This window comes from Seriola lalandi, unplaced genomic scaffold, assembly GCF_002814215.2.
Source record: "Seriola lalandi dorsalis isolate HSWRI2012SDOR001 ecotype SW California unplaced genomic scaffold, Sedor1 jcf7180002054524, whole genome shotgun sequence".
Taxonomy (NCBI): Eukaryota; Metazoa; Chordata; class Actinopteri; order Carangiformes; family Carangidae; genus Seriola; species Seriola lalandi.
The window spans coordinates 1568611-1581313 of record NW_019525077.1 but is presented as its reverse complement, the minus strand read 5'-3'; the positions used below and the strand labels follow the sequence as shown (position 1 = coordinate 1581313).

The window sequence follows — 12703 nt, the reverse complement described above, 5'->3', positions numbered from 1 at the left end:
AGTGACTTCATTGAAATGAATCTGACTGAATACTGCTTCTTTTTAATTTCGACAGAAAAAAACTGCATCTGCCCGGCTCCAGCCTACCACGATTCAACAAACCAAATGAGTCTTTTCCTGCCTGGGAGAAAAGTTGTGCCCTGAGGATGTTTGTGCACTTTTGCAGTTTTACCTCATGGTTTCTAATGATCTGTCAGACTCACCTGTGGGCACTCGACGCGACCACACTCCGCCCTCCGACAGAGAACCTGACCCCGGTTGCAGCTGCAGAACTCGCAGCCGGTGCCGTTCCACATGTCTCCATGGTAACGCACCGCGCCCTCGTACAGGCAGCTTCCCTTGGCAGCAGCGCATTCGTCGCAGCACTGACCGGCACGCTTTACTTTGGTGTGACCCTGCGAGGAAGCAGTTCAAGTGAGTTCAGGTTTGTTGTAGAGAAAAGAAATACAAACTGAGCCGTGAGACAAGACAAAAAAAAAAATCTGAGGAGCTTATAGAAATGCTGGGGGTTTTCTTTTGGGGGGGGGGGGGGGGTATGTGTGTTTCAGCAGAGAGAGATAAGAGGATGGAGGAGAGAGTTGCATCATTAAGGGAAAAAAACACACCAAGCAGTTTGGACCATCAGACAGCTCTTACAACTTAATTTGAAAGTGCTGAGAGACGTAGATTCACCAACACTGCAGATGTAATTCTTCCACAGCTGAGGATTTCAGAGCCTGTGTATCTCCTGAAGACAGTTCCCGTTATTAAAGGAAACTCAAAAGTTCAGGCAGTGTGGTCAAAGTCCATCCAAATCATGTCACAACTCAGTGAATCACCGACATTTATTAACAGAACGGAGCAGGTAGTTATTAGCCAGCTATGCTTATTTCAGAGTGGTGGTTTAGAGGTTTTGAGCCCGTCGGGATCCTCAGCAGTGCAGTGCTGGATTTTCTTTTTCTTTTTTTTTGTCTGCTTTCATCAGAGGAGGGAATGGGCTGTTAAAACATCCTCAGCTGTGCTGAAATCAAAGCTGAGAATATTTTTCCTTCAAGTTTTAGTTAGAGAAGTTAAAAAAAAAGATACGGAGACTTTGAGTGAAAGAGCAAAGATAAGCATTTCCCCAAACCCCAGTGTTTCCTCTTTATATGTTTTATAACAACGTATACAGTCTGAACTCGATGCTCCTGAGGACTTTGTATATAACATAATTAGTACGAGGGTGCATAATTTTACATTTACGCTTGTATCTTAATGATGCAAACATGTAGGTTTGTGAAAATGTGTTGCAGCATGTTTGGCTCTCTATTTATTTAATGAGCAATAAACACCTTTTTTTTAAAAGAAATAAACCATGAACAGTCTCTTACATCCCTGGGCAGCTTTTTAATCACGTAGACTCTTTATTGTAAATTGTGTCAGATCACTTTAATGACTTCTGTTTTATTTTTTTATTGTGTTTTTATATTTATTACATAACCTTCCTGCAAAACAGCGGTGCAACACACATCTGAACTGTATTGTAATGATGGGAAATGTTAATAGTCTCTCTTCTACAAGTAATTTAAAGGATAAGAGGAGAATATCTTTTTATCTTCATCAAACCCAAAGAAAAGATCAAAAACAGTGATCCACTAAAATGTAATGTGTGTGTGTGTGTATCCAAATTCTGATGTAGCTTTAGCTCTTAGCTCCATTGTTGTGCAATACTATCAAAAACACGTCAATCCCACATACAACGTCCTGCTGCCTGAAATACTCATCAGACCAACGACTGTGTATTAATCCTCCACTTAAAATAGTCCCCAACAAATGCACATTGACTCCTGTTTAAATAACATTTGCTAAAACTTAAGCGTCCAGCTGTTTGTTGATGCAGGATTTACAGATACTCATTCCTGCCTTTAGTTTACGGAAGTGGTTCCTGACCAAAAAGTCTATTAAACAACTGCACCACTTCTACTCTTGAAGCTTTACACTGGGCTTCCAGTTTGGTATAGAATAAAGTTTTAAAGTGCTGCTGGTTACTTAGCGGCTTGGGGCTAAAATACATTTTTGATATGCTTAGAGAATATAAACTTAGTAGGGACCTTACATCTTCAGTCAGCTGGTCGCCTCTGGTCAGAACCAAACACAGCAAGGCTCCATTTAGCTTCTCTATTTTTACCAGTTGAAATTCAAACCATAAAACGTTTCTTTTGTATTGGATTGCTTAACGATCTACATTGCATTTTTATTTTACTTTCTATTCGTTAGTGCAGCATCACTGCACTTTAGCAGCACCAAAACCTTGTCTCTCTCATATATTTAGTCTATTTATAGTCTCATCTTTTACTTTATTTTATTAAATTGTGTTTTTTAATACTATGTATTCATCCCTATGTGGCCTTTTAATGTTGTGTTGTGTGTCCAGATTGTGTATTGTTGCTCTTCTTTGACTTCACCAGCAAGAGTTCCTGCACAGAATGGAAGCTGCAAGCTGAAATTTGCATACAATTAACAATTAAATGTCAGCTTGTGTGGGTGCTTTTGTGTGTGTGTCTTTGTCCTCACAAAGATAGAAGTACAAATATGTGTGTGTGTGTGTGTGTGTGTGTGTGTGTGTGTGGGGCTGTGACTGCCTCTGCATCCATTAGACCTTCAACACAGAGACAAATGTATGAGGTGAATCCTGGATGAAACTGAATGTCAGAGTGTGTGTGTGTGTGTGTGTGTGTGTGTGTGTGTGGGAGAGAGATAGAGGGAGAAAACCCACCTTGTCACAGGTGACGGGCCGACAGGTGTGCGTGTGGCATTTTGACTGGCCCCGGTCACACACACATGTGGTGCAGGCGTTCTTCTGCCACTGCTCGCCATGCTGCCAAGACACACACAGATACACGTTTAGACCATCTCAAAACTACACACACACACACACACACACACACACACACACACACACACACTCACACTCACACTCACACACACTCACACACACAAAGAGTAAATCACAAGCTGTTCTTAGGAAACTCAAAGCTCATTCAAATCCAATGACTGTCTTCTTTTGTGTTTGGGGATTCAGAAGAGGTGGTGTGAACGGCATACAAATACACACACATACACACACACACACACACAAACACAAACACACACACACACAAACACAAACACACACACAGGGAGAGAGAGTTTATTGTCAAGAGCAAATAGCAGCTGTCAGATGTCAACATAATTCTCCTTGAAACTTTTCAACAAGAGCGCAAAGAAGTGAAAACAGCGAATGTGCACTGCAGTACTGACATCACACTCCACAAGCTAGTGCTGCTTGTAGCAAATTAGTCAGTTAATTAATGAATTAATTAATTCATTAATTAATTAGGCATTGGGAAGACACTGCTGATAATCATTGTGAAAGTAATCTATCAAATTAAGTTAATTATGTAAATCTTTCATCGTATATGAAGTAACAGGCACGTGTTTGTATATGTTTGAGTATATTTTAGGAATATTCATAAATCGATCAACAGCGAAAATGATTGATTTTAGGACCCTTATTTGTTTTCAGTTGCTGGATTCAGGTTTATCCAGTTTTGTGTCAAATCCATGAACAGAGCCAATTTCAAAAGCACAATGGCTGACTGGAAACGAGGCCTCAGCAGCAATGGCACTGGGACAGGTGCACACAACAGGTGCTCCTGCGCACATTAAGCATTCTCTTGGTAGTTTCGTGGTTTTGGGGATTTACCTGTTTTAGTGTGTCAGTTAAGCGTTGGTCAAACTTGTTTTTTTTTTTTTTACTTATTCACTGATGTTTAAGCAGAATTCAAATGTTTAGTTTTCAAATAGAGCTGCTGAGATAACTGTTGAAATAACAGTCCACTCATCTGCCTCCAACTTTTCCCATTTCAAACAATCTGAGCCCAGTTTTAACCTTGATGTCTGGACGTCTTTTGATCTGAAAATCATAAAAGCGGCGTTAACTGGGCGGTGATGGGATTCAAAAATAGCAGAGGGCAACGCGGCGTCTTTATAAAGTTCTCTGTATTTGGCAGAGAAAAATACTCTGTGGTGCACTCTCTCGCCAGGACACCAAGAGGTGAAGCGACGTTGTCCCACAAAGGCTCCATTTCTGATGCGTTTCAGGCCGTAAATAAATAATTGGTTTAAATTTGGAGTCATCCTCCTCTAGTTGTCAGGTTAAATTCAATTTACTCCCTCCTTCAACTTTAACTACTTTGGTTAAATATTGACTGAAGCCTGGAGGATGCAGATTATTTCATTATTTCACAGGCGGCACTTTTCACTGATCTAACATTTATTGCAGCCATTTATCGTTGATCAAAACCCTGTATAGCATTTTTTACATCTCATTAAACATCAGTAACCTGTAAGACATGTTCCGCTGTAAACATGTGAGTTAAACTGAGAGTGATATAATGAGCTGCAGCAAAGATCTCTTTAAAGAGAAGTAACACTGATATCTGTTTCAACAAAGAGTTGAAACAGCCTCGTTCTCACCTGAACACACAGAAACTCATCTAAACAGGTCTGAACCTTCAATGTGAACGTAGCTTTAATCTTTCAAGACGTTCACTACACACAAGCGCACATCTGTAAATATGAGTACTCACACACTTTTACAAGCAAAGAGAAACAGAAACACCTCGCAACAAAAAGACGCACATTCATACAGCAATATAGCAAAAATAACAACAATAATAATTCAAACATTTAGATTTTACATTACAGTTAGTACACCTCATTGAAAACCATTTTCATGTGTCAGATTGGGTTTTTAACTCGCTGTGACTAGGAGTTAGTATAAATCAGTGGTTTGTCAAAGCTTGCACAAACACACGCACACACACCAAACCAAACACAGTTTTCAAAGAGGTATAAACCTTCAGTTCCACAAAGCACCACACTACAACTACAAAACCACACAAACGTAACCTTTGAACCCGAGTGATTATTTTCATTTCTGCCTTTTCAATCTCAAATGTTCCATTAAAAATTCAAATAAGTCTGAAAGATGGAAATCATTTCATTATTTCCCAAAGGAGGAGATAGTTATCACAGAACTTACAGCCGAGTGTTTGATGAATGTGGATTTCTACATCCATAATTTCTGCACTAAAAACAGGACCGGGTCAAAGCCCAGCGTATGGCTGGAGTGTGTCGTAGGCAAGTTGCATTCTGCCGGTTTCAGCTCTTTATCTGTTTCCTCTTAAGGTGAACTAAAAGAAAAGAGACTCAATTCTTTAAGCGTGCATCGTGAGGTTCTCAGTTCTGTTTCTGGTCCTCTTCAGCGCTCAGTCCTCTCTCTCTGTTCACACTACAGTTCCTCTCCAGCTGTTGGACCTTCACCGCTTTGGATTATGGGTAGCTTTCCCTTGGGACAAGGTGGCTGCCGCTATGTCTTATCCACATACCTGTGGTGTTTGGCTGAATTAGTATAATATTGTGGTACTAATTTGTTTGAATTAATACAACATAGTATATCGTAACGTCCATCAGTCTTGTTGTTGTTACCGGCGGCCATGGTTTCGTCCATTTGTTTCCGTCTACCACATGTGCTACAATACAGTGGTCGAAGGTGAAGCGAAACCTGGAGAGCTTTGTGTTCACAACGCACAGGTTAAACAAACTGACATGCAGACTTGAAACCAGCTCTCGAGGTGGTCATAGCACATCTGAAGCAAACGGTCTGGTCGGCTTCAAATGCACTATGTTGCCGACGCTTCAGGCTGCAAACACCCCAGAAAGTTTCTATTAATTTCTAAGCATTCGGCTGACCAATGGTGGAATTATGATCAGTCAGTCAGTCACTCACTCACTCACGGACATTCGCAATTATAGGGCTGGCCCCACCGTAGTGGTCCGACCAAAATGTTTGAAGCACAAGAACGGACAGTATCTCATCAACCCGTCGTCCACTGATGGTTTACTGGTCAAATCCGTCCGTGCGTGGTATAGATCATCATAATCCAAACCAAAAATAATAGTCCAAGGTAGACAGGGGGTGGGCAGCTGTGGCTCAGGAGTTAGAGTGGGTCGTCAAGATACTTGCCTCTGACGGCTACTCCATCAGTGTGTGTGTGTGTGTGTGTGTGTGTGTGTGTGTATATGGCTTGTAGGGTAAGTTATAAACATGCTCATATTTTAGACATAATTCCTAAATGTTCCTTCTTCAACATACTGAAGCGATGTCGTTCCAACGTTCACTGGCTTACATGTATTTATCAGCTGAAATGCTGATGTAGTACTTGTGCCCATTCACACACACTCAATACTGTGTGTGTGTGTGTGAATGTGTGCACTGTATCAAGACTAAGGTTGTGTATTTGAGACCAGAAGCGTGGGGACATAATTCATTCTCTTTAATAAATCACAAATTGAGACATCCCTGACACTTCCTGACGCCCGGAGGAGAAAAAAAACACACACACATCTGAAGCCATGACGACGTAAACATGAATGAGTGTGTGTGCGTGGTCCTGTGTGTGTGTGTGTGTGTGTCTTAGAAGATTCAAACACACATTAGACAGAATGGGACACTCTTTGATCAAAGGAGGACTTGGCAGTGAGAAAGAGATGGAGGGAGCGAGTATGTGAGTGTATAGTGTAAACACAGCGGGAGGAAGCAAGAGCAGGACAGATGAGGTGATGCAAACTCTGACTGGAGGAGACGATGGAGAGGAAAGGAAAGGAGAGGAGAGGAGAGGAGAGGACTCCTTTCATCTCAGTTTGAAAACACAAACACACATACCTACACATGCACACGTCAAACTCTCCCTGTCATCACAAAAACTATTCTAATAGATTGTGCAGAGAAACACAAAATACTGTACAAAAGGTCACTTAAGTACAGATTTATGAGCTGTCATCAGCTGCCTACGACACACATAAAACTCACAAATACACACACACACACACACTTTTTATGAACTTGGTAATACTCACCCACACAGGCTTTATAACACAGAGGATTTACACACAAACCTACACTAACAGGTGCAAATACACACTTTTTAAACTCAAATGGACACACACACACACACACACACAAATAGGTTGCCCACCTGGTGTTGTTTCCCAGCAGACAGACAGGGGTTGGACACACACTGAGGACAGCACTGGCCCGGCTGAATCACCAAGTTCTCATGCTGAGAGGAGGGAGGAAAAAAACTGTCAGACCAGGTGTGTGTGTGTGTGTGAGAGCGAGAGAGAGAGAGAGAGAGAGAGAGAGAGAGAGAGAGAAGAGACAGATGGCCTAGAATAACAAAAGAATAGAAATGTACTTGCTTCTTCTCTGGTATAATATCATTCTATTGAATACAACACTGTAAATATAAGCTGTTACAATACTGTTGGACAGTCTGACATTTTGGCAAAAACAACCTGAGCAAGACTTAGATAAGATCCATATCAGCTTCATCTCCGTGCCTCCAGCACAGAGAAAGGTGTTTGACCTAGCTTAGCACCTCGTCTGGAACTGGGGAAATCGCTGGTGTACTGCTGCGAATCACGCCTTCCAGCAACTCCAAACCTGTCCTACTCACACAGTATATCTTGTTTATTTAATCTGTGTGTGTGTGTGTGTGTGTGTGTGTGTGTGTGTGTGTGTGTGGGGGGGGGGATACTAAAAAGGGAAAAAAGATTTGAGATATCCCAGACTTTATGGAAGTGCATTTCCAGCTTTGACTCCATCATCAGAAAAGTCAAGCTACATGTGGCTGGAATTAATGATTACCTTTATTTGAGAGAAGCCTGAGAGAGGAGATGTAAAACTACACTGAGATGATCTTCTTATGGATCAACACTTCAAAATAAAACACAGGAAAAATGTAAAATATGAGACATTTAATCATTTATTACATAAAAACATCACAAATAGTGGAAAACAAAGCCCCAGACTGAAAGTGATTGTTATATCCAAACAAATGCTCCGAAACCAAAAAAATATTTCATTTACTATTCAAGCCCTTGTTGAATGTTGCATATTATCATGTTTGAGAAGCTGGAAAAACAGAAAATATTTGGCCTTTCTGACAATTAATCAATCACCAAAATTTAATTCCTGGATTTCTTCCTGCAACTAATCAACTGATCATTGCCATTCTAGTTGGTTAGTTACGGCGCTCCCAAGTGTGTTGTGACAAATGAGAGCTCATTTCTCTCCTGCATGTTGTCCTGTTGAGTGACCCTCCGTGGATTTATGATAATGTGCTTCATTAAAGAATAATATATAACGCTGGGTCAGTATTTATGAAACATTGCTCAGAGCAATCCAGCAGTAAAGCCAGCAATAATGGACGCGGCAGAACAGAAAATAAGGTCATCTGCTTTTCACAGTATTCGATAATGACGGCTTCTATTCCCATCCTGAGAATGGGTGTTTGATTGTGAGATAGATTATCAATTATGTATCAGATCAAAGTGATAGTCTCCGTCTCTGACGGTGAATTTCAGGGCAAAAAGCAGATTTCACAAAATGTCAGACTGTTCCTTCTAAATTCATTATAAGTTTATTGAATTTGAACAAACTGAGCTGGGGGGAGGGGGGAGAGAGAGAGAGACACACAGGACCATTGTTCTGTAGCAGCCAGTGTGAATACAGAAGATGAAAATGTTCTTTAAAAAACTGTGTGTCCATGTTTCTGGAAACTCACCGGTTTGCAGGCCACTTGCTGACACTCTGCCACTGAGCACTGGACTTCCCCATTGCTGCAGACACATCTGGAACAGAGGCTGGGCTTCCACTCCTCACCATCCCTGTACACAACCCCCTGCCAGGAGCAAGACTCTGAGACAGACAGACACACACAGACACACACAGACACACACAGACACACACAACACCCACAGACACACACACAGACACAGACACACACAGAATGAGTAAAGTCAAAATGGGTGTCAGATAATGAGCTGACTGTTGGAGCATTGTTTGCCCTAACGCTCATTGATTTACAGTCAGGGATAAAAAAAAAAAAAAGGAGCAGTCGCTAATTAGCTGCTAACCCCTAGGATGCATCATAGCAGGTCCCAGACATCATTAGAGTCTAAATTAACCTTTCAGCTCCACTCCGGCTGCCCTGTGCACTCTCAAAAACTCAGGGTTTGTCACGACAACATCCTGTCTGATAGAAGACAAGATGCTACACAAAAAAGCGAGGTCCAAGTCCCAACTAGCTGTATTACCCTGGTATTATTCATCCTGCATATGTATGAAAAACACACCTGACTAACAATTGCATATGGAATCTTTGCATTTTTATTGCAGTTCTATGTGGATGGATGCATCTCTGGACAATAGAATTAGACCTTTGGACTCAATTAAATAAACATGGTTTCATGAAAATGATAAATTACACGTCTTCTTTTTTTTAAATTATTTTTTGGGGCTTTTTATGCCTTTATTGATAGCACAGTAGAGAGAGACAGGAAATGGGGAGGCAGAGAGAGGGGGAATGACATGCAGTAAAGGGCCGTCCGATGCAGGATTCAAACCGGGGCCGACTGCAGCGAGGACTGTAGCTTCTGCATATGGGGCGCCTGCTCAACCAACTGCGCCACTCGACGCCCCACACGTCTTCTTTTGGAAAATAACGCATCCAAAACACATAAAGGAAGCCATTCAGATCAATGATTCACCAACGCTCTGGTTCACAGCCATGGACATTCTGCGTCATGACATGATCACTGCAAAACTGAGTTTGGTGAAAGGGGGATTTCACTAGAAAATCTTTATCAAAAGAAGAAAGACAGAAAAAACAAACCTGTTCTCAAACATAGACTGGAATGTTTTGACAAAAAATAATAAAATAAAAATAAAAAAAGGAAAGATTTTCAGAAAAAAAAAAAAAAACCCATTTGAGGTTTGAACAACCTGAACTGAGAGCAGGAGCAGAGACGACGGGGAGGAAGAGAGCTAACCTGAGGCAGTGGACTACGGGAGTTTTAAAATCGGGTTGCATCACACACATTAAGAGAAACTTCACACATGCTCTTCTCTCAGATCTCAAACACGCACAAACTACAAGATTTGAAAATAATGGTGCATCACTCACACACACACACACACACACACACACACACACACACACACACACACACACACACACACACACACACTACAGGATATGATTTAAGATTATCATGGCAGGAGGAGCAATCAGAGAGTAACGCCCCACCTCACCTGATCTCGTGAGGAAGCAGATGAAAACAAAACGGAGACCATGGCGCAAGAACTTGTAACGTTAGTAAAACTTTGCCGTAAGAAAGTGAAACAAGTCTGGATGAGAAAATGTTTGGTGAGACGTGGTGAGAACTGAGATTTCAACAGTCAGTTTTAATATCTGTCAATAGCAGCATGCTAGCTAACGTTAGCCTCAAGGGCTGGAGAGTTTACCGTTGCTTGGCAACACCATCAGCTGTGAAAGTACTGATGTATCATCCAGATTTGAACTCACCAACTATCAAGCATGTTTGATATTACCGGGGCAGCCGTGATGAGTCTGTGAGCAGGCTGGGAGGTTTAACACTGGATCTGTGAACCGCTCACATTAACAGAACTTCGGTACCGATCGAGATTCAGAGTTCTCCTGCCCAAAACCCCTGTCCTCTGAGGCCGGCTTTATGCTGCTCGAGGCTTAGTGCGTGTCTGTGTGTGCGTCACTGTTTCATATTCAGAGATTTTTTTTTATTTTCTTTATTTACTTGCACGCCTTTCTTCAAACAACAGCAACCAAGTAACAAGGGAGAACTCCAGCTACAGTAAAACTGCCCGTGTCAAAGGCGCTGGAATATAACTGACATGAAGCAGCCTGAGGTCTCTCCCACTCTGAATGTGTTGTGATATTCATATGATGATGATGCAGGGCAACACTGACAACTAGTATAGGTTTTTGTTTTTTGTTTTTTTATATGCCACTTCCTATGAGTGAAGAAAATATCACAGCAATGACCGTTCTCACTAAAATGCATTTGGACAAACATCTGGTTTCACATCTTCTAGGCAGAGAATTGACACTTAACTTATCCATGAAAGTGAACGTTCAGACTTAAAACCAAAAATATATCCTCTTATTGATATTAGAATTTCAAAAATAAAACACCGGCTCATTTGGTTCAATGAAATAAACAGATGTGTATAGTTAATGCAAAAAAAAAAAAAAAAAACCTTGCAAAACAGGTATAGCCCTTTTAAAAGTCCTCACCTCCACTGCGGCCACACTTTGGACAGCATTCCCCGGCTGGGGTGAACGGGCTCTGATCCCCAGGACAGCTGAGAGCGGGGCATGGGCGGGTGCTGCAGGATACATTCCCTCTGGAGCAAATACACACCGAACAGGGCGAGGGACTCCACTCGCCGTCATGCTGTGGGAACCGGAGGAGACAGAGAGACCGGCATTTACACACTATATACACAACTAGAGGAGGGAATAAAAAAGAGAGAGAAACAAAGAAGCAGGGAGACATGTGGGATGAGGAATTTTTTTTTTTGCTCTCTGTGGACAAGACAATTTTGTAAGCCTAAGCCTGAGTGACAGAGGAGAGAGGAGAGTCACAGAGAGAAGGGGGGAGAAGGTGGCGGAGAAGGAGAAGAAAACAGATTAAAAATAAGAGGGTGTGTGTGAATGTGAATGAGGAGGCACAGCGTGAGAGGACATTTGAAAGCTGAAGTGCAGATGTCTAATTTCAGTTTGTACTGTAAGTCGTTCCAGCAGAGCAGTTTGCCCCGATTCAAGCGGGGTTTCCACTGCTGGCTTAGCTGCAATGCCAGCTTGAGGCAAACAGTAAGCTCGTTGGCGATCTTCCTGCATTCCTCTTCCTCGTTTTATTCATATGTGTATAAACTCCTGGCACAGGGTTACATGTATTATTATAAAACCATGAGGAGGTGATTGACAGAACTGGATTGATAGAACCCATTCTTGCACAACCCATCTCTGGGGTGTTAATTAGAGTTAGCCATGTCTCTTATACATCCATTTGTGGATGCACTGTGTAGGTTTAGTGTTGTTCTTCCAGTCTAAATGAGATACCAGCATGCGGATGTTGCCTGGAGTCAAACTGATAGAGGTGAGGATCTGACTTCAATCATTCTCTGAGGTGTCAGGCTGTGAAACCTACATTAAAAAAAAACTTTACTGCCCTGCATGAAATATATCATCAGTCTGGGTTTTAATGGAGCATTCATGTAAATGCTTTTTCACCCTGGAAAGATTCTTGTGAAATTTAACATTCACGCCGTTTATGATGGAGATTGTGGAGCTGTCTCAGATAACAATTTGATAAACAAAACAAAACAAAAAACCTAAAATACTATTGTTTTGTTGGTGTAAGTCTTACAAAAATCTCTGGTCACATTACTAAAATTCCCTTTATGACTTGGGATATCTGCAAAAAGAATAAAGCTTCATTTTTCCAAACAGTTTGTCCTGGGAAAGGAGCAGCAGCGGTGTGATACCAGCCCCGGTCCTTCAGTGAAGATGAAGTAAAACCCTCAAAAAGCCACGACTCCTCTCCTTCTCCTGGTCGCTCAGATCTGTTCAAGTGCCACTTCAGCACAGAAGCAAAGCCCCGGTGGAATCTCCAAACCCAGCCAAGAAAAAGGACTTGTTTCTCTTTAGGACACCCGTATTGTCCAAAATGGCTGCCAAAATGTCCAGCTCATTAAGCGGGAGGACCCTCGATGGAAGATGAACAAGACAGTGATTGTTGTCTTTGTTCGAGGAGA

General features: G+C 41.7%; 1 protein-coding gene across 1 annotated transcript in view; it reads right to left on the bottom strand.

Annotated features, from left to right (window-relative positions):
• fras1 (Fraser extracellular matrix complex subunit 1) overlaps window positions 1-12703 on the bottom strand; it is a 157166-nt gene that overhangs the window by 139404 nt on the left and 5059 nt on the right. Inside the window, exons 4-8 of the mRNA XM_087176054.1 lie at window positions 11181-11340; window positions 8631-8764; window positions 7041-7124; window positions 2735-2836; window positions 204-395 (exon numbers count right to left, since the gene is read on the bottom strand). Of these exons, the coding sequence (XP_087032180.1) occupies window positions 204-395; window positions 2735-2836; window positions 7041-7124; window positions 8631-8764; window positions 11181-11340 (672 nt within the window). The remainder of the gene's footprint in view (window positions 1-203; window positions 396-2734; window positions 2837-7040; window positions 7125-8630; window positions 8765-11180; window positions 11341-12703) is intronic.